The sequence below is a fragment of the Vidua chalybeata genome, chromosome 20, assembly GCF_026979565.1.
Source record: "Vidua chalybeata isolate OUT-0048 chromosome 20, bVidCha1 merged haplotype, whole genome shotgun sequence".
NCBI classification, from domain to species: domain Eukaryota; kingdom Metazoa; phylum Chordata; class Aves; order Passeriformes; family Viduidae; genus Vidua; species Vidua chalybeata.
In genome coordinates this window covers 10366376-10379047 of record NC_071549.1, presented here as the reverse complement: position 1 = coordinate 10379047, position 12672 = coordinate 10366376, and the positions used below count along the sequence as shown (strand labels likewise).

The window sequence follows — 12672 nt, the reverse complement described above, 5'->3', positions numbered from 1 at the left end:
CTGGTGACAAAGATAAGGGGAATTCTTATGTTATGCTTAAGGCTTCTTTGTCTTAGTGTCTTGAGAGGAGGAGGAGAGGGAAGAAGTTCCTGTGTCTGGGGTTTAGGACACCCCGATGCAAGTTCTGCTGCACAGGTTCCCCCTTGGTTAATAACCTCGAAGGGGAGGGCAGAGGCGATGGAAGAGGGTGTGGTTGCAGCATCCCAAAAAAGCCAACCATTCCCTCTGTCCCGTGTGCAGTGGTGTAAAACAGCCAGCCTGGGGCGTGTGGTGCTTCACTGACCCCGAGACACATTCCCCTGTACTGGAGCACCCAGCTTCCTACTCTGGTGAGGTAAAGTGGTTTTAAAGTGCTGCCTGCACATGGCTCCTGTACCCACAGGAGTGAGGAAGTCTGTATTAATAGGGGTCAGCTCTGTAAAGCACTCTTCAAGCACCGCTACACAAGTGTAAGGCTTGTAGAACATTTACTAATGGGAGCAAAGTTTGTCTGGTCGTGATACTGGAATGATCAAACGTAACGCTCAGAAGAGGAGGACCTGGTGGCAGCTGCAAAAAAGGAGGAGGAAATGTAAAACCTATTTTAAATTGTTCAGTTGCTTAAGCCTTGTAACAGCAAGAGACTTGGAACAGAGCTGGAGATTTTTCTCACTCCTTTGTCTAACCCTTTCTTAACTGCTTAAATGTGCTCTGCTCTCCCCTGCACTGCATGCCTTGATTCCACCTAAACACATCACTGCATCTGCATGGCATCACTGGTTTACAGAGTGCATTTGGAATCTGTTGGAACCACCTGAGTTACCTCTCCGTTTCAGCCTCTGTCTCTGAAAACAAAGACTTTAGACTGGACCTGGTTTAAAATTAAGCTTTTGGGTGGTGTTCTGCTGAGGAGGGGCTGTTCCTATTGCAGGCGCATCCCTGGAGGGAGGAGCAGCTGGAACTGCAGACAGCAAACTGAGAAATTAATATAGCAGAGCCCATAAATCTCCAGCCAGAAGGTTCTCCTTCAAGTTCTGCTCAGATTATTGTGTTTTCTTGCAGGAAAAAATGGTCTCTAGAGCTGTTCTCTGAGCCTGAGCAGAGCTGAAGCACCTTTGCCTTTACGGCACAGTTCTTCTGAGAAAAGCTGTGGACTTTGATGTTGCAGAGAATTGTGTAAAAGGCTTTTTTCATCTTCTATTTCCCCCTACCCCTTAAAGTAACCTTTTTGTTCGATTTAGGGTGAGATTTTCCAGAGAGAAGCTGTTGGTCTGTGTTGATGGTCCGGCTCCCAGCCCTGTCAGTGGCAGCAGAGCATGGCCGGTGACAATGGAGCCTGTTCCCCTTTTCCTGCCCCATCCTCTCTGTGAGTGAGGCTGCTCTGGAGGTTTCCCTGAATATCATGTCTGGCTGAGGCCCAAAACTGGCCACGTCCTTCATTAGATTTTTCTCCACTTATAACTTGAATAACTGAGAAAAAAGAACATCTTGAATGTTGAACTTGAACACCGATTGTCCTGTTCTTGGCTGCTCACTGATCTGTGCCTGGTGTTAGAGGCTTTAAAACTTGAGGTTCATTGCCATGAAATTTAGTGATCCTGAAGGGGCAGAGAGGAGAGAAAAGGAAAAAGAATCCAAACCTGCTGGTGTCTGTAGAGGTCTGTGTGTTTTGGGGCGATGCTGCAGCTCCAGAGCGATGGTTTCAGCTGCGAACGGGCCACAGCTGCAGTGACCAGGAGGGTTAATGAGAGCAATTATTCACAAGAGTAAAGAGGCATAACACAAACACTGGTGTGTGGAGGAAAACATGGATAACCCTGCAGAAGGAGGAGTGTGGTCTGGCAATGCCCATCCTGCTCTGAGGAATTCTCCGTGTCTGAGCCAGCCAGAGCACGATGGCTCCCCTGCCTTGTGCCTCAGTAGAGACAATTTTTAACCAAAGATGTTAAAAATTGGGGCTGGAGTTGCAAATAATTGAACAATGTCCATCTCCTTATAGCACAGAAACATTCAAATGTGAATGTTTTAGTAGTAGGGTTTCCAGCTGGCCATCGAGGAGCTTCCACGTCCTGCCTTGCCCAGGAGCAGTGATGGTAGTTGCTGCAGCAATGCCTTGGAAGATTTCTGGGCTCAGCATCCCAATCCTCTCCTGTGACCTCTTTCATAATATGGATTATGGAATGCCCAGAGGCAGCTCTGCAGTGAGGCACTGGGAAGGTCCCTGTCTGCCACTGATGGCTGTGCTGGGTGAGCTGCACGTGAGTGGTGAAGAGTTCCCCACCCTCTGATAACCTTGTCCTGTGATTTACTGCCTTCTCCTTTATGAAGTTGCCTCTTTGTGTTGAATTTTTTCAGCTTCAGCCTCCAGACACGAGTCCTTTTTATGCCTTTGTTCATCATCAAGGACCTGTCTTTAAATAATACTTACCCAGATAGTTTAGATCATTCATAAAAATGGAGACAAGCAGCTTAACCAAACAGCTCATTTTCTCTACCATCGGAGCAGCGGAAATGAGGCTTGAAGCAAATCAGTGCCACGTTGCTGAACTCCAAATAGGTGCCTTAATGTGGTTCCATCTAACCTGCCCTTGTTCATCCAGCAGCAGGTGACTGAAATGCAGAAATTCAGAGCTGCTGTGCTGCGAGGCAGCGTGGGGCCCGTGAGCTCCTGGGTGTTCCTGCCCCTGCAGCCATCGTTTCCTTTGCACTTAGCTTGTTGGTTAAAAGGCTGTGATAAATGTTTGGCTTTGGCCTTTAAAATGAGTTGTAGCGACTCCAAAGGAGGCCACCAAGATATGAAAGGGATGGAGCACCTCTCCTACAGGGAGAGGCTGAGAGGATTGGAATTATTCATCCTGGAGTAGAGGAGGCTTCAGGGCAGCCTACAGGAAAGATGGAGAGAGACTATTAACAAGGGCCTGGAGGGACAGGACAAGGAGGAATGGCTTCAAACTGCCAGAGAGCAGGGTTAGGTTGGATATTGGATGTTGATAACCTAAATCAGCTACCAGCTTTTGTTTCTTGGTTTGTGCTCCTTTTTGAATAAGTAGCTTTTTTTACAACAAACTGTTTGCCTTTGAGAAGTTTCCCAGTTTTCAGTATAGTGAAATAACTGCAAAAGGTTTATTGCACTTGAAATGCCACAGAATGATAATTTGGGGACAATCAAGGCTTTGTCTCACTGATGCATGAAGTAATTACTGGGCAGAAATGCACCATTCTCATCCTAAAAGGATCATGGCCTGAGAGTCCCAACAGCTGAAAAATGGGTCATTTACTGTACATAAAGTGGAAGTGCCAAATTTTAAATTAACTATATTTGGGATTTATTGTTTTGTTGAAATTCCAGAATGGGAATATTTGCTCAGCATAAGATCCATCTGCAAACAGACATTGGAGGGTATCAGACATAGGACAGACCTGGTACAGGCTGTGCCCTGGATGATGCAGGGGCTCTGGGGTGAGGGTCCGTGGTGCACGGTGTGTTCTGGATGAAATTCCTTAATTTGCTGGGAGAGATTTTAACAAGGTTGATGTAACTCAGTGGAAAAGGACAAAGGGAGGCACTGAAGGGTCTGTTGCAATACAGGACTCGTGGCAGGCTTGGAGATACCAAAAGTGTTCATAGAATGGATCAGAACCTTTGGAAAGTACTGTCCTGTTTCCCTGGAGCTCTGCCCTGCTGTGCTGGGTCCTGTTCATCAGCTGTGGTGTGGATGGAGAAAGCTTCATAGAGTCTGCAATCAAATCCCAAGGAGTTAATTGCTACTAAACAGTGGTAATGAGTTGTGAATGATGTGGTAGAACCCCGATCTTTGATCAGTTCTAGGGAGCATTTGATTTCTCTGGGTGTATGTTCTTCTCTAAATATTCAGCACTGAGTTGTTCATCTCAAGCTTGGAGTAGTAGCAGGTTTTTTTCTTTCTCATTTGTGTTTCCTTATAGAAAGGGAGGGGGAGTGTGAGACAGAGAGCCTGGAAGATGAAGGTTTTAAACATAAAGGGATTGTTTTGGGACGGAGCTTTCCCTTGTGTGTGTTCACCATTAAAGACGACATTTTTGCCCAGTAAATTGGACCCACGCCTGCCTGCCTTCAAAAAAAAACTACCAGGCTCTTCTGCTTCATGGTTTTGAGTCTCTGATACTTTTGAAATGAAGCCTAAAGATCCTCCAAAGAGGATAACACAGCCTAATGGAAAGAATAATGCAAGTGAGAACCCATCTGAAATGACAGCTGTGAGCTGGGTGCAGCTTTTCAGGCTGATCAAAGCTGCTGGGAACGCCGCTTGGAAAGGGGGGATCAGCCCCTGGGAATGCTGCTTGGAAAGGGGGGATCAGCCCCTGGGAACGCTGCTTGAAAAGGGGGGATCAGCCCCTGGGAATGCTGCTTGGAAAGGGGGGATCAGCCCCTGGAAATGCCGCTTGGAAAGGGGGGATCAGCCCCTGGGAATGCTGCTTGAAAAGGGGGGATCAGCCCCTGGGTACCCTGCTTGGAAAGGGGGGATCAGCCCTCTGGCTCCTCTCCCTGCTCAGCCTGCACATGAGTTCATATTCCAGCCTTTGCACTTCTTTCCTGCGAGATCAAGTGAGCCTCCTGAAGGGCTGGGGTTCAGGTCAGCCCGCTGGGGGGCACCAGGGGTGTAAGGAGTGAAGTGTTGGGGGGTGAAGGAACCTCTGGGCTCGATGCCCTCAGCACAGGGACCCCCAAAAGACCCTGCACAGACCAGTCTGCTGCTTTTGTGTGAACACTCCAAACACCCCATGAATACACAGCAAGGGGGTTGCTTCTTAGGTGCAGTTTCATGGTGGCTTTTATTTCATTCTCCGTGCCTGTTCCCTGATTTTGGCTATTTTCAGAAGCCAGGTGGTGATTTGGGCATCTCGACTTCCATTTTCTTGTTTTAAATCCCTGTGCTCATTGCTGAAGTCTGAACATGCGACCTCAGGTGCCCAAGTGCTTTGGCCATTAAGAGGACATTCTTTGCATGGTATTTTTTGATGTAAGGACTAATTTTGTGATCTTTGTGCCCTTTTTTTGGGTTGATTCCTATTGTCTGTCTGGTTGTTGAAGACGGGGTTATGTGTGCTTTGAGCATGCAAGATAATCTGGGGTCCTCAAAGGCTTGTCAGAGCAGGGCTGAAGGAGTCAGTGATTCCTCTTAGAGCCAGAGCTGCAGGAAGAGTGTCCTGGCAGCAGGAAGGGGTGCAGGTGGTTCTTGGGTTTTTCCCTTGTGGTTGCTTTGTAGCCAAGCCCAGGCTGGAGGGCAGGAGAACTCTGTGATTTAAGAAGGAATGGTCCCACCAGAGCAGGAGATGGAGCAGGGCAGAGATCTGGTGAGCCCCTAAAGCCCATGTGAAGACTGGCCCTGCTCAGGCAGCATTGTCCTCGCCAGATTTGTTCACAAAGCCCCTGGAAATCTGCTCAATCCTGGGCTCCCACTGCAATGCCCAGAGCAAGGCAGTGGGGCTGTGTGCTCCAGCCCAAACTGCTGCTCCAGGGCTGTGCCATCCTGTGATCCCCCTTCTCCCAAAATCACCTGTGCCTTGGAGAGACAACAGCCATGGACTGAATCTGGGACCTCAGGGCAAAGAATTTGACCCAGATCTGTCCATCTTCCCCCACTGCTTCACTGTTTAAAGTGAAACTGTTGATGCAGGAAACAGGAAAATTTTATCTGTGAAGAATTGCACTTGGAACGCTGGTTTTGGCTCATTCTGAGCAATGAGAGAGCATGAAATTGCTGTGAATCCTCAGGGCTTTCCTGGACAGTGTGTGAGCCCAGTGCAAAACGTTTATTGTAAAATACCTTCTAATTGCAGTGCTTAAAGTGGGCACTGCTGGCCTTTGCAATGGCTCTGGGCTTTGTTTCCTCTGGGCAGCTGGCAGCAGCGGGCACACAAAGCACAGGGGTCATTTGAGCAGGAATCAGCGCTGTAAACAAACACCAGGAATGAATTGAGCACTCCCTCCACCCTTTGGATTTTCCAGGTGACTTCAGAAGGCTCGGAGGGAGTGGGGCTGGTGCTGGCCATGCTCCTGATTGTCCAGGGCGGGATCCAGAGGTGCTGCCATCAGTGCTCCCCTTGGCTTCAAGACACTCTTGTCCAGGCGCCCATTCCTGGCACCCAGTTACCTCCAAGCTGCTTGTTAAAGCGAACTGGGAGGCTGGTTGGCAGCTGGTACAGGGAGCAAAGGACCTGCTGACACCCCACAGCCCTCTGTGCTCCTGGGGGTCCCCCACAGCAGCAGTCCCCAGTGCCATTGCTGTCTCCTGGAGATGCCTGCACTTCCCAGGCGTTGCTGAGTGGCACCGGGCCTCTTCTCACACTCTGCTTGGCTACAAGTTCTCCTTGTCCCCTGCTCCAGCTCTGGGAGGCATTCCCAGTGCCCCGTGCTGGGATCCCCGTCAGGCAGAGCAGGGTGGTGTCAGCTGCCCACCTTTGCTGAGGGGGTCAGGAGCAAAGAGGCACAGAGGTCCCACAGGGAGGTGGCACAGTGGTGGGAGGGGGTCAGGAGCAAAGAGGCACAGAGGTCCCACAGGGAGGTGGCACAGTGGTGGGAGGGGGTCAGGAGCAAAGAGGCACAGAGGTCCCACAGGGAGGTGGCACAGTGTGACCTCCCACGGTCACACAGCATCAGTGGCTCAGCAGCAGTGACAAGGAACTGCTCCCAGCTGAGCCAGCCCGTGGACGTGGTGCCTGGCAAAGGGCATTTTAGCAGGGGATCGATTGCTTTCAGTAGGCTGGATTGATTAGGGGATCCTCCAGTGCTGGAGCCATCCTGTGAGCGTATCAGCGAGGAGGGTTTCGCCAATCTTGATAATCAATCCCAGTTCCCATCTCCCGCAGGCGGGGCCGGCGGCGTTCCCGCACGGAGCGCGGGCAGCGATCACACTTGAGCTGTTTGGAGTGCCGTGTCGCAGGGATGCTTTTATCTCAGAGCTGGGATAAAAGCTTTCTTCAGGGGCGGAGGGATTAATTTTTCACACATCTGTCCACTGGAATGCAATAAGGGAGCCTTTGTTCGGGCTCTTTCCGTGGAGCGCCTTCTCCACCCTTGTTATTTCACTCTTCTTTTGCGTGGCAAAACTTTTTGTCCTGCATTTCAAATAGATCCTGAGCGTCCCTGGCAGCTGAACAAGAGAAACAAACTTTCCAGCCCTGTTTTTTGTGCTGTTCTCAGGGGATGCTTGGTGATTTGAAGGGTATTTGATTGGTTTTGGCAGAGGCATTTTATGCCATGGAAAATCCACAGCTCCTCCAGTCCCGTAGGGATGGTTTAGTGAGCCCCTGGAGCCTCCAAATGAGAGATCTGCGGGTGGCCAGCTGCTCGTGGAGGTGCCGTGGGAACGCTGAGGACACTGCTCTTGGACTGTGTGCCGTGGTGGGCAGGGAGGGACAGGGGACAGTGCCAGCTCTGCTCCCGCCTGAGCCGCAGTGGGAGGGCCCAGAGCTTGGCCCAGACATGGCTCTGCATGAAAATGAAGCCCCAGAGCCTCAGCCCTTGTCCTGCAGATGCTTTCCCTGCTCTTTGGAGGTTGGTTTTACTCTTAACACCAAAGTTTTCTCACTCCAGCCTTAATCATGTGTCGGGGGACCCACCCAGGGTTGATGGCTCCATCAGCAGGGAGAGGGAATTTAATGCTCAGGTTCGACCCTGGTTGTGGCATCCCCCAGTCTGGATGTGCTTCCCCCCACATCCCATTCCAGGCTGTAGCAGTTACCAGCTGACAGGCTCACCGGGGGACCAGGGTTGGCTGTGCAGTGCTGGTCTCTGTGCACGGGATCCTCTGCACACATTTACCTGTGCTATGTTTTTTTCCCCCCCAACAGCCCTATTACCATATGTAAATGCAAGTATGTCTTCTTTTGATTGATGTTTTAAGTAGCTTCGAGTTATTCTAGCCTAGTTCTCTGCTCCTTGCCCTGGTAGCTGAGCTGTAGCTGAGCCATAGTGCTGAAGGTAGTGGGCTGTAGTGTGCTGGGCTCGCTCTCTCGCTCTCGGGCTCACTCTTCTCTTTCTCAGTGCCTCAGTTGCTCTCCTGTGGTTCCTCAGCCTTGCAAAGCAGCTGTGATCACGGTCCTGGTGCCCACTCGAGGACCAGGTTCCATTGTGGTGGCCACCCCGGGCTTGTCCTGTTGGAGCAGTTGGAGCTCCCAGAGACCAGGAACCTCCCTGGAGTTATTGACCTTGGGGTTTGGGGTTCTTGCTGATTGCCTGGACTTTGCCATTGCCCTCTTAAAATACATATATTGAAAGTCAGAATCTCTGGCAGATCTTTCGAATATTAATTAAGTAAATAAGCAGTCTTGCTGGCAGCATTCCATTCTTCTGCGAGGGCTCAGTTCCCTGGAGCAGGGGGGATGTCATAGAGCTCCTTGATCTGCGGCTGGTTTGCTTCCAAGAGCCTTTCCTTTCTTTCCTTTTCCCTTTCCCTTTCCCTTTCCCTTTCCCCTTTCCCCTTTCCCCTTTCCACTTTCCCCTTTCCCCTTTCCCCTTTCCCCTTTCCTCTTTCCCCTTTCCCTTTCCCTTTCCCTTTCCCTTTCCCTTTCCCTTTCCCTTTCCCTTTCCCTTTCCCTTTCCTTCCCCACATTCCATTTAAATTTTTCTGCTTGATCCTAGCAAATTTGTGATCTTGACATGAGGACCTCCTCATATTTTCCATTACTGCTATAGACCAGCACGTTATTATCACTTGCAAATAAGCCCAGAAGAGAATTCCCTGTTTGTTTGCGGAGCGGGCCGACCCCGTTCCTGCGGGAGCCGAGAGCTGCAGGCTCTGCCTCCTTGGCTCCACGGCGTGCCATGGCCAGGAGCCCCATTCCTCCTGTGCCAAGGGGATTTGTGCCGGCACTGACCGCTGGCAGCGGGCACCTGGCCAGGGCTGGGCTGTTCCCAGGCCCGGTGGCACGGAGAGCCGGGCTGGCGAGCTCCGGGTGCCTGTGGCCCGCAGGGACTCGCGGTAGCCGCTGGCCTCTGTCTTTACCCTTCTCCTTTTCTCCACGGCCAGGTTTTCCAGCAGCGGCTTATGGACCAGTAGCAGCGGCAGCCGTGGCGGCAGCAAGAGGATCAGGTAGGGGGGCCCGTGGAAGAGCAAACCCTCAGAGTGCAGGGTCAGGTAAAAGCTCTGTCGGTATTCTGTGTGGCTGCAGCTCTCCATCATTTCTCTGATTTTCCTCACACTTATCCTGGGAAAAAAAACAAATCAAAACCAAAAAAAATTAGAGGAAAAAAAAAAAAGTAATCAATCCCAACCCAAACCCAAACTACAAGCAGAGGCCACGGGGGCTGGAGCACCTGCAGGAGATTGGCATGAGAACTGCCAAAACCAGGGTAGATATTCCAATTTGTTTCTTCCTTTATTCCTTTATTGCGTTGGTTTATTTATTTGTTTGGTTTAAATTCGAGGCTCTAAAAGACACCCCAAAAAAGATCAATCTTGTGTTTTCGGAAAAAAAGTTTTGGTTTCTCACAGGAGGCTGGGGCTGGGTTGAGGCGGTGGCAGCAGCTCTGGGTGCTCCCGCCGTGCCCGGGGCTGCTGTCACCTCCTCCAGCGTGGCCAGCACGGGGCATCCCCATGGCGAGGGGCAGTGTCCCTTGGGCTGGCATCACCGTGCCATTGGCACCAGCACACGCTGACAGTTCACCGTCCCTGCCTGCTCCAACCCCGCTGCTTCCATGAGGAACCACAAAGCTTTTCTTCCGTCCTTCTGAAAACTTCTTACTTATTGCTTTCCCCTTAAGGGAAACAAAGAAACAAATCGTTGCCAATTGCCGTTACTGCCTTAGGTTCAAATTTTGCTGGAGACGTGAATCAGCACTTGGCTCAGGCGGCAGAGTTCAGAGCAGCCCTCAGTGAGCCGTGGGCTCCCACAGCAGGCCGGGATGGAGCCGCTGCCGGGACGGAGCCGCCGCCAGCCCCGTGTCCTCTGTCCCAGCGTGTCCTGGGAGGACACGGGGCCGGCAGCACCTCCCGGCTCACTCATGGCTGGGCTGGGGGCTCTCGGTGGCTTTTCGGGCAGCGCCGGGGGTTAACGAGGCTCTCCCGAAAAGCCCCGACTGCGTGAGGGAGAAGGAGGTGGGCGCAGGCCCAGGTGTGTCTCGAGCGAGAGCCTGGGGCCATGGAGGCCAGAGAAAGACACCAGGAGAACTCCGTTCCATGCAAACTGGCACTGCTTGCAGGCTACAAAGGACTCTCTGTACCAGTTCCATCCTGTGGCATGTAGAGAGCGCCTAAGGGGTGACTTGCCAGCCTGGTTGTGGGGATCCCCCAACTCCCAGCTTCTCCTACTGCCCCGGCACAGAGGGGGAAAAACAAACCCAAAGAGGGGAGGAAAAAAAAAAAAAAAAAAACCAAAAAAAAACCCAAACAAATCCCAAGATTGCTTTTGCATATGCTTCCAGGAAAACAGACCTCATTGTTTCTGCCTCTTCCTCATGTTTTGCCCTTCAGGTTTTGTTTTACGTGCAAACAGACCTGGTGAGTTGCCCCTTAGCAAGGCACAGAGGGTTTGGCTGGATTAACGTTGCTTCCCTGATTATTATTATTTTTTTTAATCGGAGTGCTTTTGGTGCCCATTACAACTGAACTGAGCATTGATCAATTCTGTGCCTGAAAATCATTTGTCTTTAATTTGAGTGTTTTTTGGTTTCTCTTTTGTTGGGTTTTCTGATTTGTTTTTTCAGTTCTTTTGTTTTTTTGATTTGAACTTGCAATACGAAACTAAATCTAACCCTAAATTAACAGCACCCTTTCTGGCAAGTTTAAAGAGCAGTATGGTGTTTGGAAATGTCTTTTCAAGCCTCAAAATTGCCTGCGTGCACAAAACTGGCAAAAACCCCAAAACTGAATCCAAAGAGCCCCCGTCCCGCCCCAGCCCTGAGGTCTCAAGGAGGAAGGTGGGTTTGTCACCGGCCCCGCTCACATCCGCACCAAGCCGTGGGCTGGGAACGGGGGGGTTTCCGTAGAGTCATCTCCATCCAGAGCTGGTTTTGGAAGGGACATCCTGGGTTTGCCACTCCATCAGCAATGGTAGTGAATTGTATCCAGGAGCAGTGGAGTCCGATCGATCTTGCGCTGCAGTGTACGGGCCCGATTCATTACAAGAAAAAATGGCTGGGGTTTTTTCCTTCTTCCCTTTTCAGCTGGGTTTTTGTTTTCCCTTCACAAATTCGCACAGCCCTCCTTCACGCGTGCCTGGTCCAAAGCACAGAGCACGGCACGGCTGGCCCTAACTGGCCCCTTTCTGCCAGGAAATGGGAAAGAGCTGGGAAACACCGGGGCAGGCGCGTCCCACCACCCCCAGCTCACTGGGAGAGCTCTGCCCAGGGCTGCTGGAGCAGAGCACAGAGCAAGCATTGTCCAGGAGGTTCCTGGAAAGCATTGTTGACAATCCATGTCATCAATGTCCCCATCACTGCTGCCTCTTCAGCAGCTCTCCGGCCCCGTCCCGCCGGCTCTTCCCCACCTTCCTGGCGTCAGTGCCAGCACGGAGACTGAGCACCCTCAGGGAGCATCCACCTTCAGGTGCGTGTCTTGGTCTCCCCAGGAAGCTGCAGCCCTGTCACTCCAAGCCCCTGGGCACTGACCACCTTGGTTTGTCCCTGGGGTGGCACTCCTCCTCTTGGGACACCCGCATGTTTGCTGAGTCAGCAGGGAGCCTGCTGGGGGCAGGTACCTGCTCGGGGCCTCCTCCCTGCCCTCACCCCTTCTTTTTCCATGGCAGCGTGCCACCACCTGACCTTGCTAGATAAACAGGTTCTTCTGTGTCACAGCAGGTCTGTCCTACAGCCAGCAGAAAGGGACGTGTCCCTGTCCCCATGCTCAGTGCCACCATAAATTCACGTCCCGCGTCGCTGCTCGCGTGCCGGCAGGGTGAGCGCGGCCGCGCTGCTCGGCATAAATCACGTCCCCAGCCGACATCCCAGTGATGAGGTGATAGCTGAGGTCCTTCCAGCAGACAGAGGTCTGGCCACATCCATTCGCTCCGGGTGGGGCTGTGCTGCCGAATCCCTCCACTGGTTTTGACAACCTCACCCATTCTTGTATTTTTTTAATGAATTGGGACCTGAGCCACGGAAAACGAGCAAAGTTAAAAGTCTGAATGCTGCAAACTCCTCCTAGACAACTTCACTATCAGTGTCACGTTTCTTTTGAATCCACCTGACATATTTTACGTGTAAAACATTTTTGTCGTGTAAATGCTTTTTTTAAAATACAGTCATGGGGGGGGGGGCACATTTTTCTCTTGCATTTGACATGGGCGGGCTTCATCTGGCAGGAGAGCGAGACGAGGAAAATTTGGCAGGAGAGGGTTTTCGTTCCTTCCTCTTTGGTTCATTGACAAGCCTGAGATTTTTCCAGTTCCCGACCTGTTGCTACCAACTGTTCCTCCCTGAGGACTGGAGACAAAACCCATAAGGCCACACTAATGCAGCCCTGTCCCAGCTCCCTCGGGCAGGCTTTGCCCGCCGAGCCGGCCGGCGGCACTGGGCGCGGTGGGACGACGCGGTGCCACGGCGCCAGGGGCTGCTCCCCACCCCAACCCCTGGCACATCTGGATTTTGGGCCCCAGTCCCGGCTTGCCAGTGCTGCCTTTGAGCCCTGCGCCCCAACAACCCCTTACTGGACTTTATACTTGCCAGCTATAACAAATCTCGTAACGTGAGCTACTGACCTTGATGGTGAGTGT

At 51.7% G+C, this 12672-nt stretch overlaps 1 protein-coding gene across 13 annotated transcripts in view; it reads left to right on the top strand.

Annotated features, from left to right (window-relative positions):
• The window catches only part of MSI2 (musashi RNA binding protein 2), a 203733-nt gene that overhangs the window by 173138 nt on the left and 17923 nt on the right, over positions 1-12672 (top strand). For 7 of the 13 annotated variants that reach the window (XM_053961228.1, XM_053961233.1, XM_053961229.1 and 4 more), the window contains exon 11: positions 8991-9053. The exons of 2 other annotated variants lie outside the window; for them this stretch is intronic. In XM_053961228.1, the coding sequence (XP_053817203.1) occupies positions 8991-9053 (63 nt within the window). Of the gene's footprint in view, positions 1-8990; positions 9099-12672 lie in introns of all 13 variants that reach the window. 4 more of the 13 variants (XM_053961225.1, XM_053961235.1, XM_053961224.1 and 1 more) reach the window with 1 other exon arrangement.